The sequence below is a fragment of the Symphodus melops genome (genome assembly GCF_947650265.1).
Source record: "Symphodus melops genome assembly, chromosome: 9".
Taxonomy (NCBI): domain Eukaryota; kingdom Metazoa; phylum Chordata; class Actinopteri; order Labriformes; family Labridae; genus Symphodus; species Symphodus melops.
Genome location: NC_136699.1, coordinates 12,626,029 through 12,651,275, shown reverse-complemented (window position 1 = coordinate 12,651,275; position 25,247 = coordinate 12,626,029). Strand labels below are relative to the sequence as shown.

The window sequence follows — 25,247 nt, the reverse complement described above, 5'->3', positions numbered from 1 at the left end:
GGACTTGATCACCTATATAGTCATGTGCCTGCTGCTTTTCCTTTTAGTGCTGCTCATTGTGTTCTTCATCAACTGCCAGCTCCGGAACTCTTTCTTCGCCTCCATGCCATATGACAGGTCACTGAGAGAGGCCCGGACCTCCTACAAGTAGGCAAGACCACCAGGACTAATCTTTGGGACTAACTCCTGTGGGGGGTTTCAAGACAAACTGTTCCCCCTGAAATATACTTCTCCTGCTACACGTACAGGACACATGAGTCTAGCTTTGTGAGTTTTATTGGATGCTATAATGTCATGAAAATCCAGAACAGCACGTAATATGATTGGTCAGGACCCAGAATTAGGCTACGTCATTTGGCCCGATTTCACTTCAAAGGTCCACAGCCCCATTATGCTAAATTTAATGACTAATGTATTTTTTGTGTGCAGTCGACAAGTATAATGTGAAACAATTCAGCATCCCGTGTCAAGGCTACGCGCCGTATAAATAAATGGTTTATTCCTCTGGTATTAACTCCCAACCGTGTTTGTTTCTTACAGAATTGACTTGAAACTTGGAGAATGGGCTTAAATTTGCAATACTTCCCTCTAAGAATCAGTTTTTCTGTACATTAGAGCGTCACAGATATTAACAGAGAGCCTGCAGTAATTTGTATATTTTGTAGACTGTAAATTCATTGTTTTGTCCACCATTGTGAAGTGATGATTAAACAATAGAACGCCGGCTATCGTCTCATAAAGATCACCTGTATATAAGGCGGCGCTTCAGCTGCCATTGTCAATTGTTAATCTCTTGGCGCGCGCTGTGCAGGTGTGAGTGCCACTGGGCAGGTGGCCTTATTCTGCACTTTTACTTTTAATTAACCTCTCCCCCACTATTTATGGCACCAATATCCCGGAGAATGAAGACTCGGGGCTCAAGTTTTATGACGAGTCCTGTGCGATAAACTTTGTCGGTTCCAGTGCCATGCGCAAATCCTCCCCAGTCTTGTTGTCGGAAACACATCTCACATACCGAGACAGATAGACGAGGTTATCTCTGTAATCCTCGTGTGTGCGTGCGTGGACATTTGTGTGCGCATGTTAAGAATTTCAATGAGTTTCATTTGGTGACTCCTGAATGTGTCATACAAGATGTTAAGTTTCACCAAGGCGATGTAGTCATTACTTATGTGGACTACTAGGATGAGAGGCTTCACATCTGACCAATACCTGCAATATAACCTAACTGGATTCGCATAAGTCATTTCGTTGTAAGGGGAAAATTTGCAAAGGATACAACACAGTTTCCAAGATTAAGTTTTGTATAACATGCGATATTGGGTCATAGTGCCACCGCTTGGTGGCGCCCCGTGTCTTATTATTTTAATGAACGGGGTGACTACAACATACAATGTTCAAGTTAAGAGTGCATACGCCACATGGTGAACATCCCCTGAATTGCCTTTAGAAAATAGCCCACAGAATGAGACACCCGAGTAGAGCACCTCTTGTTCTTTGAAAGGAAGGGAGATATGGCAGATGAAACACGTGATCCATCATCAGTGCAGAATTTGCACATTGGGATATATATCTCAATAATCACAATTCTTTTCGGATCTGTAAAATGAAAATATTTTCTTATCAAGAGATGTGAAACGTCACGGCGAACATTTTGAGATATTTTTAATGTTGTATGATGTTTCCCTATAAATAATGGCATGAGCTGTATGACTGATCATACACATTGATTGCACGTTTTCTCCATTTTAAACATGCAAATGCAAATAATAAAACAGGAGGGGAAGAGTTGGCTATTTTTCAAATTGAAACGCTGTTATACGGTAACAAAAAATAAATAAATCTTTATTTCAATTTTAAATTAAACTCAATTGTTAGGCTAATTATAGACTACTGTTGAATTTAAACATATGTTAGTCAATCTGAATTACTCCATAATATGATTAATAGTGCCCTTGGCCTAACCACCTTGCCTATTTGTCATACTTTCCAGAATTAGGGAACATGCAGTGTTACTCTACGCTCCTAATTTAATTTCCAACCGGCCATCCAACTCATTTTCTTCTCTTTATTGTGGAATTGGAAAAAAAACAAAACCCTACATGACACAGCAGGGCTACATCACTCTTTGTGGTGTTACATACACGACACACAGTGACGATGTGGATGCACCAACACAACAGTAATAACTGTAATTTGAAAGCATGCCTCTGTATGTAACTCTTGCTGACTGACTCGATCAAATCCTCTCAGGTGTAACAACAGAGCGCGCGCACACGCTCCTCCCCAACCAGCTCTGACCGGACTGACAGAAGAACAGGAAGAGTGCTCTGCCCCGCTTTAGACCTAACTGTCCCTGCTGTCACTCAGGGGTTAAATGAAAACTTTACTAAACTTGTAAGAACCATGGAAACTAATTTGAGAGATTACGTCGGTCATAGTAATCTCTAACACCAACTCGTCGACCGTGTTGTCTCCGGAAACAGAGAAGAGGGGACGACGAAGTTTTTTTCTCTTCTCGGGACTATACAAACTATATAGCTTGACAAGCTAGTTTAGCGGAGCTAACCTTAGCACAGTTACTATCATTTACTTTTAGGATTTGTCACCTCACTCACATTGACCAAGCTTCGGTTATTGTGACTCGTGGGTACTAGTGGACACAAGTCAAAGTTTGTATTTCCTTCAAAGCAACAGGTTGTGTTAAAACTTTTTGTCGTGGGGACTTAAGTTTGTGCTTTGAATTTCCCTCCTTCAGTCATAATAGACGGGCGGCTTAGCTCCCTGTTGGCTCGCTACCAAATCATTAGCAGCACTGTGCTAATCGTGGCTAGTTAGCTACAGCACAAGCGCAGGCCCAAGGGATTTAACACTGGTTTCTTTCGCAAGCTGAGGAAACCCGTCTGAGTACAGCAGCTTTGTTTTTTAAGTTTAGGTGCAGGACTTTACCGCCGCACAGGTTTAGTCTGACACTCTGTTCAAGGAAACGGATTAGTTTACAACTATGGATCCCAACACAGGGAACACTGCCTCAGCTGCTGGTCCAAAGAAGGACAAAAAAGCAAAGAAGAACTATGAGGATGGAGATGGGAAAAAGAAATTTGTGAGTATCCAACTATTGTATTCATTATTATAATTTATAGCACTTTTATGACCTGTTTGATTACTTTGGTTTAAACATATCGAACCTAACTTTACGGATGGTTACATTTTCTTGCTCTAATATATGTAATGAAGCTACACAGTAATTTACTGCCACCATCCCTGTTATTACCTTCAAACCCCATAAAGCTGAGCACCAGCCACCTAGTATAACCATGTTAGTCCTCCGGGTCCAGTTCAAATTAAATGAATTAAGTGTCAGCATACGAGGAAATAACTGACCCTCCAATTTTTTCAAAAGACGTTCACATTTTAAACCTACAAAGTATACCGTTTTATACAACAATATTAAAAAAACATAAATACTGAACCTGATAATGCTTTAAAACAAAGAAGTACAGTTAGAACTGTTATAGGGGTGTGTGTGAAATGAATGAGCTCACTTTCTTTCGAAAGGTGTGGCACTGTTGACACATTGAATTTTCTCATGGTGACTTAGTTGTGATGACATCATGCAGAGTCTACCTGGCTGTGTTAGCACGTGGAGTTCAAAAAGGTGACTCTGGGAGCAGAGCAACAGTCACCTGAAGTGATGGGGGTTTTTTTGTCTTCAGCCAGTCAAGCTGTTGTGTAATTTAATTCCTTGGCCATGTCTAGCAGCAGCTGAAAACTGATATTTAACACAAAGACAAACAGTAACCATAGAGGATGCACAAAACACACGCGTGGCCAGGGTAAACAATGCCTCCACACAAACATGGATCCATGCTTCAGAGTTTACAAGTCATTTAATACACACTCCAAAGGCGATAGGAATGAAACACACATTTATTTTTAAATATGTGGTTGAATATCGATCTGTCTATTCAGTTAAAAAAAAAAATTTTTGGTAATGAAGAGTAGTACATTTAAAGAATATTCAACTTTTGGTTTGTAGGTTGGAATTTGAGCAATTTGAGTATGTTGCACAAAAACTGTTAAATTGTTTGTAAAATAGTCTTGTAGTTTTGTTGCAGACCTAAAAGTCATGGTCTTGATGGAAAGAAATGGGCATATTAATACTGTTGGTCTACTCTGGCATCCAGGCAGTATACTGGAAAAGTGATAAGCTGTCAAAGTTATACAATACTTAAAATGTAAGCTCTTTATCAGCCTTTGCAGAGAGAAGACCAAAATAGGTGGAAATGAAGCAAGTATTGTGAGAGGTATTACAAATTATCCACAGGTTAAGTCAGGCTATAAGGAAACATTAGGCACAAATACAAGCCAGTTATGCAATTTGTACACGAGACACTTAATACAATACAAGTGTGTGTTTGAGTGTCTGTGCATGTCTGTGTATGCAGCAAAACTTCCCATCTTAGATGAATATATGCCCTTGACTTTATTTTACCAGTTACTCAGAAATATGAAGCCCCCTGGAAGAATTGATCTGCCAGCACAGTCAGAGTTTAGAGGCAGGTTAAGGAGTGTAGAAATGTGTACTGTGTGCTTGATCTATATGGCATGACTCTGTCCCCCTAACTATCTTGTCTGTTGGATTAACTTATCTCTGACTTCATCACTGTCCCCTTTCACCTCGTTCAAACACACCAATGATGATTAGACATGATGTGTTTACTGTGGAGTCCAGTCAGTCGACTACAAATATTTGGTATTCAAACCAAAAGCTTTGCCTGTTGTGTCTTTTAGGACTGAATGAAGCAGTGTGGGTGGATTATCCAGACAGTTAACTCTTTTTCTTGTGCTTGTCACAGTAAACGTTTCTGAAATAGTGTGTTGTAGGAAAACGTTACAGAACAGCCTCTTCAACTCATACAGTAACTTTTGTATACTATAAAAGAAGGACATTTTGGACATCAGCTAAACAATAACAAAACAGTTACCCTTGTAATAATTACTATAGCTCTACCCCCCACTGACATGCTGCTCCCCAAATGTTCCCCTGCTGAGTATAAGCACGTCTGTAAACCTGAGTCTGAGTGTGTCTCAGTTCAAATCACTGGCTGTGTCTTTTGTGCAACTATAACATGTCACTTTGTTGAACAAGAATGCATCAAACTCTATTAGCTGATCTTGCAGGTACCTATAACTTCCTTTTTATTTTGTCTGAACCTGGTCATAATAGCTGCACACCCTTAGGTGCTATCTGTGTTCCCCAGGCAGCAGTGACATAAAAGATCAGCATCCATTAACTCTGTTGACATAAACAAACTGGCTCGACTCAGCAGGCAGGCAGCATGGATTAGCCAGGGATCACTGACTTGGACAACTGTTTAGGATACAAGGTGAACTGTCGGTCACAGATTCTGGCTCTGGGGCATGTTTTTGAGTTTGGCAGGTGAACTGTCTTTTTAGGTGCTATGTGTGCTGAATTTTCTCAGGTATACATGCATATTTTTACTCCTTGATTTGAAATGTGAGTTATCAAGGTGACCAATTAGAAGTATTTGAAGTGATTTGTTGAAGTTGCTCTCATTTTTCTAGGATTTATACAAGATTGTTCTATGTTTGTAACGTTATTTTTAGATATCCACAAATAGCCAGATTACATGAAACATACTGACGATATGTATTGTCATTTTATTTGTAGCTTTCCCCGTTTATGTTTTGATGTAGATAAGACCTTCCTCTGACAAATGAAAAGACATCCCCTTATACTTGATGCAATACCAAGAGCCTCCAAGCAACTGTATGTTGGATTACTTCCGTTGTTTTAGAAAAATGTGATTTCCTCCATGTCTGTGACAGTTGTGATAACTAATGATGTGAAGGGAGAAAATTGTAAGAAAGAAAAGTGTTCATTGGTCATAATGATGATTTTAATTCTTTGAAATTCTAAAGAGGAACAGAAGTGCACCTTAAGCATAAAGTCTTGTGCCTGTTTGAGCGTTTGTGCAGCACTGCACCTACTTCCTGGGGGAACCACCTCAGCAAATGCTTAATTCAAGATAACCTAAAGTACTAAGCCAGTCAGGCCATGACTCTTCAGTGGCACGATCTGACTCAAGCTGTACAGTTAAGTACTGTTGGTAATGATTTTCTTTTTAATGTAAAGAGTCCCCTTTGCTTTTTTATGTGCCTCCTTTCTACCCCAAACATGCACATCTAGGCGCACACACAGACACTGTTTCCTGTTCACTACATCTCAGGGGAAGAGGAGCATGCTGTGAGCTATAGAATTGGATGACTGTGTGCCAGCGTGAAACTGGAGTGGTTAATGGACTGCTAGTGGCAGGGGCCTCTTGGCTCAAAGTGAACAGGAGTATTCAGGGAGTAAGACTTAAGCAAGGGAAAGCCAGTGAGCTGTCAGTGAGCAGCATCTGGGGGTGGCAGAGACGGAGAGACACGTTGAGTGAGTGAGAGAGAGAGAGAGAGAAGGGGGGGGGGGGGTGTTGGACAGAAAGCAAAGAAAAGAAGCCAGAAAAGCAGATAAGGAGATTAAGGAAGGAATAGAATGCACTCAAGGTGGTGCAGTAAGTGACACACCTTCATCAGTGAACAAACCTCTGTTCAACTTTTTTATACTATTTTCTCGCTGTTCTTTGCGAATAAGAGCGAATAATAACATACATTTACTCTGTTTGTGTTGCTTTGTTGGTTCTGTTTCTGAACAATGAACATTGGTCCATGTGCCGGCAGAGGTGGGTTTGTGACTTATGCATGTGTGTGAAGTAAGCTAATTGTAGTTGTTGTTTGGGGTGGTGCTGATGAGTAATGTGAAAACAATATGGGATCACTACAGCCTGGCCTACTGTCGTAAAGTTAGACTGAAATCTAATCCAGACTCCTTTAATGAGATAAAGACAGTTGGAATGAAAGAATCTGTCATGAAGGAGCATAATGCCTGAGAGGTTCAGCTCTCTCTCTGCTCTGTCCTTGCTCTTCTTTACAGTTAAAGAAGTAACAGCTGTTGGCTCAGCTGAGGGCTGTTTGCTTTCTCTGACTGGATGTGAGTGCTGAGTTGTGTAATTGAAGTGCTGCTGACCAACTTGTTAGGGCAGGCACACAGGGGAATGCAGAGTCACTACAAGTATAATACCATTATCGTCTCTTCAGGTGTTTGATTCAGATGTGTTTTTATTCAATCCAAGACTTAAACTTTTGACTGTTTCCCTTCTTGCTATTATTAACTACCTTGATGGCCATATAGTTAGCAAGGTCTCTCAGATAAGTAGCAAGAGTGTCCATATCAATAGTTTTTATTTTTAATTTTTGTTTTTTTTAATTACAATTTAGTTTTTAATTAATTTATTAAACTCGTCTGTAAGGTTTTTCCTAGTTCCAAAAATGGTGGGCGGCATCATGTACCGCCATCAGCCCTCGTGCAGTCTTGATACTGTTTTCATAGAGAACAGTTTTCCAAGTACAGCACCTGGTGAATTAGTAATTTCTAATTGCAGTGACGAGTTACAAAGCTATGGCGGAGGCACTGTATCATGATAAACTAGGAATTGTGGTGCCAAATGACAAAAGAGAAGGAAAAGTAAAAGGAGACCAAAGTTTTCTGCAAGACAATATTTCCTGCTCTGCTGCTGGAAACACATGCCCTACACAAATATCCATCAGAATACAAGATGAGTGTTTGATGTTCAACATTTCCAGGGGGAAGACCCTCAGCCCCTGCGACTTCATTTAATCAAACACCTTTGCTTTAACCAAGGAAATGAACACGATACATTTTGAACAAGACACATTTGTTTGTGTAATAAATGAGGTTTTAATGTTAGATTTGTCCTTTTCTTTGTTACATAATAGTCAAATTCATAATTCCTTACCTAACTCGGTAAAGAAGGTAGGAAAAACCCCTGTTAGTTTTGTGTGAAAATGCTCGGTTTAACTTAATTTTTTTAAACAGTTTAGTGTTGCTTCTAGTTTAATGTAATATGGTATACTTTTAATGTTAAGACCCAAAAGGGCCAGACACAGTATTGTGTTATAAATGACTTCAAACATCAGTACAAGGTGAACAATCACAACAGATGCTATAAATGAGATGTCAGTGTGCCTGTGTCATTAACCAGAAAATCAAAACAAGTAAACCTTATGACAACGAGATATTAACTGTAGACTTGATGCAAATGTGGACTGAGATTTTAAAAAAAAGTGCACAAAGAGCTACTCAGCAAATACAATATTGCTTCATTGCAGCTTTACTTTTCCTTGTTAAATTTGCAAAGCTTTGTGTCAAACGTTAAACAAAATCAAAAATGTGTGTATGCACGTGTATGTTGGTGTCAGCGGTCTCTGCGATGCTTACAGTCATGACAGCAGAGAGAGGAGCAGGAAAAAGTAAATGCAGGCAAATACATAAAAAGCGCTTGATACTCGTAGCATAGTTTTGATGACATTTGGGTAAAAAATTTACCCGCCATGTGGCAGATAGCCCTCTGAAATCTACTCGCCAAACGGAAAATCTTCCTGCATTTGGCGCTTGGCGGGTGTTAGTTTCGGACCCTGCTTAGTGCTGACCCCATTGTGAAAGAAACCCACAAAAACGAAACCATCTTTAGCTTTTTAAAGCTCCTTGTCACGTCAGCTCATCATCCCTCTGCTGCTCATTTACTGACACACACACACACACACACACACACACACACACACACACACACACACAAAACACACACACACACCCACATATTTTCTTTGCCTGCAGGACACACATCTTTACCTGCTTGTATTTTGACGGGCATATAAGGCGCACGTCGCACAGTGGGGGAAATGCGAAGGATTTTGAATATCTGACAGCCCACCAGTTATGTTTTAATCCCATCTCATCTCGTAGCCAAAACTTATGAGTTGAGTTTTTTTTTGAGTTGAGTGATTTTTTTTTAATCAAAGATTTATATTTAGCTCGCCAAGTTGCCAACGACTCTTCTTCGTCATAGAACAGCACATTTGAATCACAGTGATAACTTTATTTATAAAAACACAGGTTTACAAAGTGCTTTACAATATTTAAAAACAACAACAAATGAAACACACAAAAACAAACAGTTTAAATTCAGATCATATATTATATAATGTATTATCCCACAAGGGGAGATTTGTTTTGCAGCAGGAGCGGAGAAGACCACAAACACAAGGCTTATACCAGTGCAGTACTCAGAGCAACAGTCAGAGCCAGAGCGCACCCAACTGTAGATTGAGCATTCGGTATTGCCTTTTGTGTGTACTGAACCGGTTATGATAGTATGGCAAAGGGAGATCACAATACCGCATAGCCCTTTATCAAAATGTATATTGAGAAATTTTCTGTAAAGTTGTCTCTATATGTTTCAGCTTCTCACAAAGACCTTTACAAAGAAGATAAAAAACAAACAGGCAATGACACAAGCTATGAACAAAAAACCCCATTACACAATAGATTAAGAACAGGCAAGTCAAATTCAAAACATCTTAAGTTGCAGACCCATAATTCAAAAACAAATTTGCGCAATTGAAACTGGTGTTGCAATAAAACCGCACGTTGCACTATTGAGCCACCCTATATCTTCTTGGTGGGAGATTCCTTGACTGCGACAGCTGTCAAGGACATTTCCTCTCGCTTTTTGTCTGTCCTATCAAAAAACGGCAAAAAAACCCCAAATTAAAATCTTTAAATATACAAAATATGTTATTTTTGGACTGCTGTGCCAACAGTTATGCCAATGACTATAACGAGGAAGCACAAGGTTAGATTGCTGTCAAAGGTGTATGACAAGAGTCAGAGGAAAGGAATTTCAATGGACAACTTTCCCTTGTTCAAGTCACAAGGTGTTTTTGTGTTCTTTTGTGATGATTGTTCACAGATACATATATTCTGCCTGTCATTCTTTTTTACATTTATTTAACAAGCCTGTAAAGACTTAAACAAATACACGCTTGCATTCTGGCCAGACGTGAGGAATGTTTACCACAGCCATGGTTACTCACTCTGATATGTCTATGGCCTTCTTTTGCAGTAAAGTCTGTGAAATGAAATGTACCAGTTGTGTTTCACTTATTTTGTTTTGTCAACTCTATGTAATCAGTGTCGTGAAGTGTCTGTTCTTCAGTGAAGAAAAAAAAAAAAGTGAGAAACTGAATCAGCATATGAAGTGTTCAGACTACTCCAACCACAAGGATGGGAAATGTTCACACACCAACTGTTGAACATACTTCTGCTTCTTTTCTTTCTAGTTGCATGTCTGTAGAGACAGTACACACAGTACAGGTCTGCGCAGCAACACCCATACACACAAGATGACAGTGTTTCCACCATGTGTTTTTATTTCTCAAATACTGAGGGCTGTGTCAGGAAGTTGTGCAAAAATAGTGAACAGGATGCTTCCTTATTTGTGCTATAGTTATTTAACCTTATCTCCTGCTATTCTGCTTTTCCATCTATTGTGCAGGGAGGTACCAGCGGACTAGTAAATATGTTTACATACATTCAAACAGCCTGCAGGCACTATTCTAGAAGCCTGGCTGTTTCACTGGCCTCTCTATTTTTAAACTATAGAGCCAGATTAAGTCATTTGAACCAAATGAGCAATGTTGAAACATTGATGATTGGTTGTAGTTAACACCAGTATGTTTAGTTTTTGTCTGTATTGTCTATTTATGTCTATGCATTTCAGTCTTTTAGTTTGTTTTATCACAAGAGGACTAGTCTGACTGTCAGGAATCAGACTATTTTGTGAAGGTTTGTGTAAGCTTATGCTGTAGAATATGGTTGACTGAGGTAGCTGTTATATGGAGCTTCTTCAGCTATTGGTCTGTCAGTTGAATAGCTTCCGAGCGCCCTCCACCTACACCTTTCCAGATGGGATTGGGGGCCCCAGCTATTCAGTTTAAAAGCTCTAAGAAGTGTTTTGTGTACCTTAAAATGAACACCCCTGTTAAGATTCATCCTTTCAGTGGTACACACTTTCGTGCCATCAGTAACTTTCAGAATGAAGAGCATCTCAGTGTTTCCCTGAACCTCAGTTTGGAGGGGCTGCCCCGCCACTCTAATGCCACCTCCACCCAACTCCAAAAAACGTTATTTATGGAATTGATGTTATTTAGTTGCACTCATTTCTTTTTTAGCAGAGCATGAGCACTTTCATTTCACAGTCCTGAGCAAAGTCTCTGCTCTGCTTGCGTGTTGCTACCTATGATGAGTTTTGTCTCTTGACATGAACAAATTGAGTGACACATCCTTTATTGTTCGTCTCACGGCAGGATACGAATTCTGGCTTAACCTCTCAGATGAAGAAGTTCCTGTTTCCTTTTCTAATACCAAATTCTACTTCTTTAAAAGACAGTTGTCTGAAACACACATGATACATGACACCGAGACAGTTTTTGTTCAACCACTGACTTTTAATTTTTTAAATGACACACGTGAGTAAAGCATGTTACTAATATAATATGGATGATGTAGATCAATACATTCATTTTTCACAACACTGTCATTTTTATTCTGTTAAAGAATTTTTTTAAGTTTATTTATAGGGAGGGAAAAATCGTCGATGGGCAATCTACATTGACTTTCAATGAGAGGGAGCGAGAGAGCATCATCTGTTGACAAACTCTCTCGCATTATTTTTGTTTTGAAAACAGAGTTTGCTTGTTAGCAACTTGCTGGATCAGCAGGCCCGCAGACTGAACCTGCAAAGATATGAATGCTCTTGAAGGAGCATGTCACCTGTGTTGTGTATTGGGGGGTTTAGAAAGGATTACAATGTCAGTTCTCCTCTATGACACTCCTCAGTCTCCCCTTGACAGATTACAGCTAATCTCAGACTGCTACGTGTAGCGCACCACCGTGACTGTCATCAGCGTGGGGCTACGTGCTGTCACAGCTGAGTGAATGGAGGATTGCAGTCTGTGCCTGTTGCAAGTATGGAGCAAGATGTTCAACTATTAAAGGATGTGAAAGAAATGTAGCTGCCATTCACACATGCACACCCTGCTGTTTTCTATTTTACTACTAGGGCTTTACATTATACATTAATAGTACTACAGGGTTCGAAATTAACTTTTTGACTCACTGGCTAAGGTGGTGGGGAGCTAAAAAAAATTCACCGGTCAAAATTTGTTTTCACCGGCTGAATTGTTTTTGGGTCACATATCTGTTACAGTACATTTAACTAAGAAAGCATTATATTCTGTTCAGATTTAAGTCACAGATGAAATAATTTGATCAGATCAGGAAATTAAGAAATTCAAAAGTTATATTTGCTTGTCATTGTTTTTTTAAATGGGTAGTTCCCAGACCTCCCTGCTCCACTTTGAAGCCCCCCCCCCCTGCATTACAACATTACAGACTAAAAACTAAAATACCTCAGAGAATAATGCATCATTATTCTCTCTTGATTGGCTCGGCTCCTGCTACGCGTGCATTCAGCGTGCACTTCAGCTGCAGTGTTTATAACACAGCACTGTTTCAATGAGTCTGAGTGGAGATGTTCACAGACTGAGACTACAGCGACTGTGAGAGGACGTTAACGTTACGTTACCTGCAGACACGCTGAGAGTGAACGGAGAAAAGCCGACCGTTTGACCGGGTCACATGTTCTCGTGTGTGTGTGTGTGTGTGTGTGTGTGTGTGTGTGTGTGTGTGTGTGTGTGTGTGTGTGTGTGTGTGTGTGTGTGTGTGTGTGTGTGTGTGTGTGTGTGTGTGTGTGTGTGTGTGTGTGTGTGTGTGTGTGTGTGTGTGTGTGTGTGTGTGTGTGTGTGTGTGTGTGTTGCAATGCTCACAGTCATGACAGCAGAGAGAGGAGCAGGAAAAGTAGATGCAGGAAGCTACATAAAACGTGCTTAATACTTGTAGCATAGTTTTGATGACTTTTGGGGGAAAAACGTACCCACCACGTGGCGGATAGCCCTCTGAAATCTTCTCGCCAAACGGAAAATCTACCTGCATTCGCCACTTGGCGTGTTAATTACGGACCCTGAGGGTAGTGTTGAGCTTAGGTATAAAGCAAAGATTTTTTATGCTAAATAAAGCGAAGGAATATTTTAGGTTAAAATAGAACTCAATACTTTTGTTCCTTTTTAGTGGTTTTTGTGAACATACATGTAGCTTCACAACATCATGAATAAAAAAAAAAGTATTTCTTAATTGAGTGAACATGCCAGTGAAATGCATTTTTATTCTTAATTTATCTCGGAGAGATGATATGAGAATATCATGAACAAGAGGGTCCTTGTCAAGACACGCATCAGCACGAAAAAGACATTCTGCTCTGCTGACATACAACAAGTGCACATAAATTATTTAACTTTCATGAATAAAGTATTTTGTGCCTTTATTTTGGAAGGGCAGCAGTTAAGTTTGGAGTGGTGGGCTGCCTCAATGCTTCAGTACCTGAGTCAGTAGGAGTGGTAGGAGCAGTCAGTGATGCACACGTACAGTATATCAGCCAAGTCTCTCTGTGCTGACACAGTGGACTGAGTATTTGTAAGTATGAGGGAGGGAATGAGAATCTGTGAGTGGGTCACACTTACATTTCTCATGTTAATATGGAGGTCAAAGTTTGATATTCTTATAGACCTACAATAGCCCTGTGTGTAAGGAATTCCTAGGAATAGTGCTACACGGCATACTGTTTATTTATCCCCATGTAATTCAAAGATGCAATAAAAAAATAAATAAACATGCAAGGTAGAGATGCAATAATCAGAATCAGGTATTAAATGGTTTATCAAAGTCTGTGAAGTAATCACAGTTTTCATTATTATCACGATTATTATACATGAATTAATTTCAAAATGTTGCTGTGTAAAATCAGGTGAACTTTCTTTTTAAATGTTAATGTAATTTATTGCTCCCCTTTGAAAGAGAAATAACAGTAATCAAATAAAACTACAAAATTATAAAATAAACACACACACACACACACACACACACACACACACACACACTCACACACACTTCAATCAGACTATCAAACATAAACAGACATGGTATATTACCACGATGAAAGCATCTGTAAATACTGTGTGCTTTAATGGGTTAATTTGTGGGTGTTTTTTTAGCCCTATGGTGGGGCGAAACAAGAAGAAAATTAACTTTTTTCAAAGTTATTTCTGAGGCCTTTTGCCTTTTATTAGATATGACAACTGAATTTAGGCAGGAAATGTTGGGAGGAGACAAAGAACAAAGGCACAAGGGAGGTCGGACTCAAAACCATGGCTGCTTCAAAGAGGTCCTCTGTACATGGAGAGCGCGACATAGCCACTAAGCTACTGGAACCCCAGAGAAAAGTTATAAAAGATATAAAAGATGTGAACTGGATCAAATGTAAACTGTTTGGCACTGTGCTTTGTTCTGGGCGTGGACTGTCGATGCGTTGGCATCGATTGGATTTTCCTCTTAAAGTGTTGTTAGTTTGGGGGATGGGTCATGTTTTTTATGCTGTTTTGATGTGTACTAAATGACATCCCGAAACATTTGATTGATTTTCATTTAAAATAATTGAATCATTCCATGATGTGGGGTGTATTTTGTAAATGACCAGCCACAGAAATAAAAAAAATATATATATTCATTTATTCATACTTTTTATTATTTTGGGTCTTTAACCCTTTATTGGGCAAGTGACTATTTTTGGTAATTTCCGTACACGTTACATAAGGCCACCCTTCTGCACCTCAGTAAGGTTGAGAAGAGATCACCCTATGTCACTGATCCTGCTATTGTGGCATTTGAACCAAATATGGTAACCTTGTCAATGTTTATTTTTAAAATCAAAATTTGTTGAAAAATGTTTTAACAGAAATACATTTCTGTTATGTCCCCCAATAACACACTGAGGTTGATTTTTTGAACTTCAAAGTATTTCATTGAGTGCCTCATCAAGGGTTAAGTTGATCTTGTTGGGTTCAGCCCTCTTATGTTAGCCCAGGCAGTGCTGTGTGGGTTGAACTCCCACTATACCTTACAGAACTCTGAATGATGCAAACTCGCATAAAGGGACACCAATGTTACGCCATTGCTGAATCCATATCAGTGTTTCCCCTACCATTATTACCATTATCCACACTATACGCTCTTTTTCAATAAATGCATGTTGTGCGGAAAAAGACAGCCTACCCCCTCATGTAATTGAATGTTGTGCTTTTAGCCTTTGTGATTTAGATCTTCTTCCTTTAACTGTCTCTGTGAGTGTTCCTGTGAAACCCATTGGTAAAATCCTACTACTCCAAATTATAGGCTTAGCCGTAGACTGGTGCTATTTAATCTCCCTCTCCCTTTGTTGTTTTCACACAGTTTGGTACGGTTGTTGCTGTGTGAAAATTTGTCTTTGTTATATTTTTCCTCTTGTATATTTGGCAAACCCCTTCATAGTGCTTTCCCAGAAGCAGACAACTTTCGGCTTTTATCAATTTTGACATTTAATTAAAATGTGATTTCAAAGCTCGTTCAGTCAGGTTTTTTTTAACTATAGAGAGAGAGTTACACAAGACAGGGCAACAACAGTAACCATCCTTGTTTTAAACATAGTTTGAGTGGTTGGGTTGGTTTTGTGTCTATATTTACAACAGTAGACCAAAGATGAGGGGCGGCCATGCAGATAACGTGCCCCACTCAGATGGAAATAAAAGACGGACAACCATGATCTCTTCTCACACATGAGCATTCACATTTAGATGCACCTTGAGTCAGTGGGTCTGTGTAGAGAGACGTTTTGATGTAAAAAACAAAACTGGATGATGTCCAATTCAGTGTGGAGTAATGGACACAGAAACCTCTGACCTCAGCTGCTTTCACTCAAACACAGATCTGTGGGTGTGTATGGGTTTATATTTCAAGCACCAGATATATCTTTGTTTGCATTCTGATCATTTTTGAAGCACTCATTTATGCATTTTGGGCACAACAATATAATCATGGTCCAGTTTTGTGTCCTCAAGTTGCTGTCCTGCAGAGATCACCTCGAGCAGCACATGTGGAAATAATTGTGACAGTCCTAATTTACAGTTAAAAGACTGCACATTTTCTAAATATTCACAGTCCGTGTTTTGCAGACATGATCACCTCCCCTGTTATCTCTGCCTGTGTGTGCTCCTTATACAATCTCCATCATTAATCAGTCTGATAACGTTTCCAAAACTACAAAACACCCACTTTTAAGAGTTGTTTCTGTATGATCTGGTTGTCTGCGGAAAAGAAAAAAATACCAAAAAGATCAGCAAATAAAGCTGCTACTTGCTGCTGGCGTTGTTTGAAAGTTCAGGATGATGTGCAGCTGGCTAGCTCAATTGACAAAATGTACGTGCAGTAAGGATTTCAAAATATGTAGCAGGCGGATCGCTAAGATAAAAAGAAAGATCAACATTTAGACTTTCTATTGTTTTAATTAGATGGTTAATCAAACAATTGATGCAGATAAATGGATTGTTACGCAGAACTTCATGTGTAGGGGTGTAACTGTGTGGGGAACAATAAGCAAAGAATTTTTCACCCTGGCTTAACCCTGACTTTTCCTGCCAGCCCACAGCAAGATTTCTGCCGATGTGTAAACACAGGAGGAAATATTCTGGAAAATTGACAGTGAGCAAACAGACAGGGTGAAGAAGTTTATATCGTGATCTGTGTTTGAACAGTGTTAGCTCAATTCTCCTGGTGAAGCTGCTTTGAAGTCTTTTCTGCACAACTGGATGTCCTTTTCCATTTATAAATACACATCAAGATACACATCATTCCACTATCTGACTCTGTTACTTCGTCCAGCATCTTATTCATCATTCTGCTTCGGCCCACTCCTTTTGAACAGAATTACAACTGCTCAAATAAACAAATAAAATAAATAATTAAATAAAATACATCATGCCTTCGCTCCTGAGACCGCCCTCTCCTGCATGGGCTTGAAACGTTGTTTAATGCGTGTAGCAAATAAATATTTATTTTAATTTTAATGTTGCAAATCTTTGTGAATTGTATCGAGTTATTTTTTTACAACTCATCACCTAAATAAGTGACGTGCGTGTCTTTTTCTGGAGTAATATAGAATGTGTCAATAGAAACGTTTTTATTAAACCTCTTCACTCAATCTCTTGGTTTTAAGGATTTTTGTTTTTTTCAATGCTTCTCAGAGTAGGAAGGAGTAAAAAGTTTTGTCTTGTGTTTCCTCCTCCACCTTTCACCTGTTCAAACAGTTCCCTGTGGTCTAAATAAAACATCTGTGCTGTGCTTTGGTCCAAATATTACATGAATCAAGCACAGGAGGAGGTTTGTGACCCTGTAGAGACCAGCTCTCTCAGAACGCTCTGTTTTGGCGTGTACGTCTCTTTAAAGACATCACCTCTCTGTAGAGAGAATAAAAATGGCGGCCCTGCGCAAAAGTTTTACTCAAGGCTGGAGGTGGAGTCCATGTGTGGAGTTACCAGGGGAGGGGAGGCTATTTTCTTACCAGAATCCAACTTGTGATGTCACAAAATGAGAAAGTTTGAAACTGAGCATTTTTCTCCGTGTTAGACTAAGGCAGATCACAAACAAAGGACTGGATGGCTTTCTTTAAAATTTTGTGGGTCGATAGACACTCCGGTTACCCAAATAAAGGTCAAAAACACAAAAGTGGATTTCTTATAATGTTCAATATTATGAAAAATACATTTCTTATAAAATTAATAAAATATAATTAATTAAAGTATAAAAAACAATAATAATACAATTGTTTTAATTTTATTATAACATTTAAGTTACAACTATACAGTCCCAATGAAACAGAACTTCAAGAGTACCAAACTGTTGTGTTGTGAAGAATTTATAATTGAAAACAGTGAAGAAAAAATGACATTTTTTGGTATGAAAAAAAAATCTTTTTAATTGGGTAGGAAACTACACGAGACTCTGGGTGCAGGATGAGTCATCAGAAATGTGAAACGTTTTACTGGAAGAGAAAATAATGCAGAGAATGCTTTATTTATAATATATTTGGCAGATAATGAACATTTAGGACAGTGAAAAAGTATTTTTTTTATTTTAGAGGGACTTTAACCGTGAACAGCGGTGAACAAACAGAATTGTGTTTGTGTAAAATGTCAGGCTTGTTGCTAATTTCCTGCTCAGGCTCAATACACAGGAAACTTGTCAGATGTCTGTGGGTGTGTCTGCCCATGAACTACTACTTCCCCTTTAGTGAGATCATAGTTCCAATGAGTAAGTAACCATGGAAACCTTCTAACAAAATAAACTCAGCCTGGTTAACAAGATGACATGTGCACACATTCACAGTATAATCCTAACCTGTTTTTTGGGTGTCACTTCGTTGGTGCTCAGACATTTTGAAAAAGGAATCAGGTCTTCCAGATTCAGCAGGATGGATCTTGTTTTCTCTACTGCTGTCATGTCACCCTCTCCCTGTATTAAACCAGACTTATTAACCCAGGACATTAATCCAGGAATGCAGGCCACACAAACCACATTATAAGTGACAGAACACAAACAGAAATATGAAAGCATTAACCCTTCATCCATTGTAGCACACAGGTCGTTTGTTTTTGTCTTTTTCTGTTAATAACCTGAACAGTCATAAAACTAAAGTTATTAAGCTATAAAGTTATGGTTTATTTACATTTGAGTAGTGAAGACTAAAGGCTCTAACCTTCTGAATTACAAATGATAATGTAATGTATCTCTGTCAGACTGTCAATAATCTTTATCCTCTTCAAAGAACTACCGTCTGGGACTTCTTTTTACGACCGGAAACGGTGAACTCTGAAGAGTGAATCATCCTGACAAATTAAAGTTTTAAAAGTCCTGCTTAAGACCTACCATAACTCTTCCTGTCCATTCATTCACTTCTCATTACAACACAACATTTGTACGGGTAACACCTAGAAAGCTTTTTTTTGGAATGGTGCATAAAGTTTCTTTTGTTCTTTAAAGAATAATTTTTTGGCTTTTTGTGCCTTTATTGGAGGGACATGACAGAGTCTGAAATCAGGGAGAGAGAGAGAGAGCGGTGAATGACACCCGGGAAAGTAGCTACAGGCTGGACCTTAACCCGGACCTCCATACATGGTGATGGGGAGCATGTGGTAACCACTTCGCCACCAGCACCCCAAGTCTAGAGTTTGTTAAAGAGAAACAGTTTTGCTGTGCTCCTTTGAGCTCTGTGAAGTGGAGCTAGAGTGGCTTTGTTCAGTTGAGCCACATTTAGGAGAACCTTTTATAAAACACTTAGTTTAATCTTTTACAGTAACACAGTGCTATTAAGTCCCTCCAGGAAGTTACGATGTTACGATCGCAACAATTCGTGCAAATTCAGCCAATCCTCACGATTTCTTGGCGACCTAGCAATTTTGTCCAATCACCACAACTTTTCTGTAAATTTGAATAATCAAAATAGTTTTCCCCGCGACTTTCACAAATCAGAGTAGTCCCCCGCGAAAACAGCCAGCTATACGTCACCAAAGTTTAGTGACCACGGACCAAACTCACTTCCCTGTTTATATGCACCCAGGAGTGTGTGCGAAAAGCGCTGCAGGTCCCTCCTGTCTCCATGACAACAGTTTGTTGACAAACTGTTGTCTAAGTGCACGCATATGTGAGAGGGAGACGTCACTTGGTGAGCCAGAGGAATATTCTTCACAAAGTAAATCGCTCTGCTCAGGTTAAAATATCACTCAATAACATCAGAGTGTATGCAAGAAAATAATTGACATGAAAAAAAGTATTTAGCAATTTTTGCTTCCTGCCGCAATTAAATTGCAAAAAACATTGCAACATGCATTGCAATTTTTTTGGAAAAGCTGCCGCGAAATCAGGCATTTTAGGCCGCAACAATCTCTCAAAAAGTCTGTGAAATCCTGGAGGGACTGGCTGTTGAAAAAATCGCTCTACCAAGTGACCTCAGTGAAGTCCATTTCAGTGTGTACATCATACCCCCACAATGATGAAAAGAAAAGTGTCATCTGATGTAGTTTATGTGGATGTAAAATACTAGGCTTGAGATGACATGATAACTTTAAAAAGGTCTTTTACAAGTCTTCTTTTTGCCCGTCTGTATTTACTGTGCTTTAGTTTGTACTAAAAATGACATCATCTCTATCACTACTGTCAGGATCTAGACCTAGCGTGCATGTGCAGACGTGCAGGTAATGACACGAGGGGGAAATCAGCTCCAGTCTGTGACTGGCACATTATATCACTGCCACAAGTCACATTTACATCTGCTGATATTGCACTCTTTTCAATGTCTGGTTTTGGAGACAGACAGAGCCCTTTCCCTTTCACACTTATTTCAGCAGCTTCCTTCAATGCAGTTTTATCATGCTCAAATATTCAACCCGTATACAGTATGTTCTGTGTGTGGGTAGTTTGTAAAGGCATTGCATGGGGTTCGTCTTCATAGAATGATAAAACAGTAATCAATGCTTCACTCTCGTTTTTTCATTTTTTTTCATTTTTTTTTGACGTATCCATTTCAAACTTCAAGGTTTCTTTTCTTCTCAAACTTTCGACTCCCTTATCATTGAAGTTGTAAATTGAACTTTGTAAACTGGCTTCGAGAAGTCAGGATGCTGTAATTGTACTTTTCTTTTTTTTCTTTTTTTTTGCTTCATATGGATGCTAAATATCAAAAATCCCTTTTACTGGGTCAGAAGTGGCGGCGTAGATGGTCAATGGCAAACCTTAGATATTTATCTTCTGGATGCGTTGTGTTCTTATCTGTTAAACTTCAAGACTTGTTTTTTCCTCTTATCATTCACCTGTATCTTGGTATGCATCCACATGGGTGATGCAGATGGCTTTGTTAACTGTGATTTCATGTGTGTTGATTATTTTTGAGTTTTCAGTTGATGTAGCCAAAAGCATAGATCCATGCAGAAACCATGTTGGTATCTTACTTCTATATATAGGAGGATGAATAACTTGGGACAAAAAAGAATGAATAAATAATCTAGTAATTATTTTACAAGGCTGCTCTACAATCATAGATGTCATTTTTATTGTGGAAAACGTATCTGCGCTGAAACACGACGGTACATACTGTGACACTTCATTTTGTATTCATTGCCATATGTTCATAATTATTGTGGTGTTAAATCCAGCTGTATCTACCAGATGCACGAACAAAAAGTCTACACTTTCAAGTGCATATATTTCATGGAGTCCTTTATGCTCAGAGCAGTTCTAGAAGTGGTTCACAAGCATCTCATTGTTGCAGTAATGGTTCCTCGCAGACAGGGAGACAGTATACATGCAGGCCTCCCTGGCACACAATCTGCAGCTTACTCTGTACATGTAGGCTGAAAAGCAGAATTTAAGCCTTATAGTTTGAAAAATTCAGCATCATTGTTTTTGCCTCTTCCTCCTTTGTCTTTATTGAACACTTTCTCACTGACACCCCTGTGATTACACAGAATCAGCTCTGTGTTTCTCTTGTGTGGAGAGGATAGCACAAAGACATTTGTGACTTTGTGTCTTTCCCCTCAAGTGTCTTTGTTTGTGAGTGTGTTCATGATTTGAGGGTCTGTTGGTAAGCATCTTTTCTCTCTGAAATTCATCTTATTTTTGTGCATGGTCCCTGACAACTAAATCATTAAATTAAACTAAACTAAACTAAACTAAACTATTGGCAGCTGTGCAAGCTGAAACAGCCATCTCTTCACGGCCCTCCCTATGATCATGACTGTTGTTTTTATTGTCTTGTGTTTCCTCCTCCAATCTCTACCTCTTTACAAACAATGTCTCATAAACCTGTCCAGATGTAGCATGTGTTGAAAACGGACGACTCATTTTAACGCAGGTAAACAGAAAATCCTTGATGTTTGTAAAAGAAGCCTGACTCACTACATGTTGGTCTTTATACAATCTAAGTGTTCTTCTCTACAGGCTATGGTTTGGCAAGGCCAAGGTGTTACACTGTGTGACCCTTAACTAGACTTCCATTTAAAACTAAAAGGGAAAGATCATAATGTCAAATCCTATGGAAATGAAAAAAGTCAAGGGTCTAATGTCACTGCCACAAAACAAGTGGAGCAACAGAGAAAGGGAAAGCCGAGGTAGAAAGGATTTACTGAGGTTCAATGGCGGTTTTCTCCGCCTGCTGTTAGTGTTGACATTTTATCAAGAATTGAAACCACTAGGAAAAGCCTGATTTAAAAAAGAAAGGCATTCCCCCTCAAACTAAGAGTACCATTGTGTTTGAACAGGTCTCCAAAAAGTGCAACATGAAAACATGTTTGCTTTCAAATAAAACTACTTTGTGAGTGAATACTGAAAGGCTCTTCATCCAAAAACACTGTCAGTAAACCAGCTGCTGAAGTTGATGTGAAAATCTCTGCTCATGTTTTAGTTGATAAGTTGACAAAGATGTCGCAACAAAAATACAGCCCGTCTGAACCTTACATGTTTTACCTTTTTTATTGACAACATAAAGAGTATGTATTGAGTGTGTCAATATTCTGCTTTTGTTTTTGCCCCATAACTTAAATTAACTTATTTTTACAGACATTTGATATCCTGACTACTTTTTAGACTTGTGTGTTTTTAGTTTACAAAATAACGTAAACATTTTGAGGCTGTGTTGTCGATGCGTTTGACTTAACAAACGGGAGAGCGGGCGATCTGTTCATAGCACTGCCTGTGTGTTTTATGTCAATGAGAAGACTTAACGACTCTTTACTGTGTGTGACCTTTGACCTTCAGACCCCTGATGTCATTACAACAGGAAAAATGTGTTAATGTCCAGATCCCTCTGGTGTCAGGGTTTACATATCATAGCACTGGAGGTGCAATGAGACAGTTCCTGTCTAAACAAATGGACTTTTAAATCTTCTTATGAGAGACAGTTTGATGCCTGATTCTTGTCAGAACACATTTATGTACATTTACAAAAAAGGTCTTACTGTCTATGGAGTTATTTCTTGCCTATTATTGAGCATACACTGACACCTACTGGCCAAGAGATGTAAGTGTGTTTCCATATTCTGAAGCCACCCTGACCCTCTTCAAAGTGACACAACAGCTTCCTGAGTTTAGCTGTTTCTCTGTGCTGACTGCTGACATAATTACTTCCTTGTAGCTGTTGTAATAACCTCCACTTTAACTGTAGATGTATTAGTTCACTTCAGTATGAATTCGAGGATTTACTTAGAATAGTTATTAATTGATCACATTTCCCTCTTTCCTGCTGTGAATCAATCATGAACCCTGTAGACGGTTTTCATGATCCGTTTCCTGTCTTAAGTGATTTCTGTTTTAATTGATTCTTTCCTCTTCTCTCCCTCCACCTGCCCCTTTTTTTTTGCCACCACTCTCCCTCTCATCTCTTCACTTTTCTTTCCCCCTCATCCACTCGCCCTTTACAGAAACTCAAACGGCTGATTCCTGACGAGGTAGGTTTGCTGTTGCTTGCAAACATCACCTGTGTGCTTGACTTGTCAATCTGTCACCGTGGTCTCTGATAAACCAACTCACCATTATCGATTTAAGGTCATGTCCTAAATCCCTAATTTTCCATAATATACATGTTGTGAAGTGTTTGTGTCTCTTTCTATTGCTCGCTCTCTGTGCATGATTTCAAGATGCACACTGACATGTTGAAATTGTACACTATGTTGCTCTCCAGTGCCCACAACAGGATGATGTTAGAATCTAACATATTGACAGATTATTATTCATGAACATGAATCGTTATTGGGATTCACTCTGTCAGTATGTGTCGATGTAACATGTACCCAAAGTGTGATGTTCCTTCGTGCTTTTCATTGAGCTATGAACGATCAGCACTGTGAGTGTTCTTGCAAGTTATCGCACAAAGTCATTGAAACAGAAGGGAGGAAAATGTCCCATTGTTTCTTCAAATGGACTCATGTGTTCTGCGCCTGCTCGTGTTAACTGCATGTTTGACTGTCTGTGGCAATGTTTGCTGGCAGAAACCTTGATTCCCTAATCATCCACTCACATTGTTAAAAGTCTTTAATGTTGTAGAAAATACAATATCTGAGATCAAGGTCTGAAAGAGCCTTTCCTAGTAAGAGTTCATTTATTAGGAAACGCTTTAATAACAGGAAAATGTGAGTTGATTGTGGTTCGTTTTGCCTACACATTGAAGACTTTCTCTCTGTCGCCTGTCTTCTGATCTGTGTCATGTTGTTTGCTAATTCAGTTGGAACGTTTCACCAGCATGAGGATGAAGAAGGACAAGGAGAAGCCCGGCCATACGCAGGGTCAGCGCCACTCCTCTGCTGCCAGCTACGAGATCAGTGCGCAGAGCGCGATGCTGCACGATCACTCCGACGAATACGTCCTTGAACTCTTCGAACAGATGCTGGTAAGAAACATGATAAAAGTATGCGACTGTGCGTTAAAGATCAGAGCTTTCGGAGAGTCACCTGCTGAACAGCCTGCATTACCCACTCAAAATAGGTCTCATATTCTCTCACTAATTTAAGTTTCTGCCCTCACATGGAATTAAAACATCTTTAAAAAAGACACAAAAAAAAACACGCCTGCTCACATTTTATACTGAGTAGATGTGCTCGTCTATCAGAATTAGAACCTGTGTTTATCGCCAAGTATATTTTTTTCACTGTAATGACTGCTGAAGGCTTCAGGTTGATGATCATGCTTTCTGTTCTTCTGCATCTCTCTCTCTGTCCAGGTGGATATGAACCTGAATGAGGAGAAGCAGCAGCCTCTGAGGGAAAAGGACATCATGATCAAACGAGAGATGGTGTCTCAGTATCTCCACACGTCAAAGGCTGTTAGTACCAAATAAACTCCAAATAAACACAATGTGCTTGAGGGAACTTGGACATCACTTAAAACAAGCTGCTGTTTGTTCATCACTGTTTATGTCAGTGAAAGTTGCAAATCACATGATCCTTTTTATGCTAAACAAATATATTTCATATTTTGTGCCCCTCTTTTGTTTTATTCAGTTTAAAAACTGTAAAAGTAAGGCACTCATACATTTACATGTTGCATACATATAATGCTTCAATCACCTTTCCTTCACACTCTATGTTCAGGGAATACCTTCATTAACTTCTGTTATTATTGATCAATTGTTTATATGTTTTCACTGGTGAAACGTAGAGTAAACAAATGATCTGGACAATCATTGGTAGAAGCAGCACTACTTGCAGCTGTGTGAATATATTTCCAAAAGCAGCAGGTGTGATATAATTAAATGTGGTGAAAGGGAGTAGCTCAAAGGACCTACATAACCAAGCAC

At 39.2% G+C, this 25,247-nt stretch overlaps 1 protein-coding gene across 1 annotated transcript in view; it reads left to right on the top strand.

Annotated features, from left to right (window-relative positions):
• Positions 1-2,218: 2,218 nt before the first annotated feature.
• diaph1 (diaphanous related formin 1) overlaps positions 2,219-25,247 on the top strand; it is a 38,034-nt gene continuing 15,005 nt past the window's right edge. Inside the window, exons 1-4 of the mRNA XM_079351889.1 lie at positions 2,219-3,103; positions 23,377-23,403; positions 24,177-24,341; positions 24,672-24,773. Coding sequence (XP_079208015.1) covers positions 3,005-3,103; positions 23,377-23,403; positions 24,177-24,341; positions 24,672-24,773 — 393 coding nt within the window. The 5' untranslated portion in view covers positions 2,219-3,004. The remainder of the gene's footprint in view (positions 3,104-23,376; positions 23,404-24,176; positions 24,342-24,671; positions 24,774-25,247) is intronic.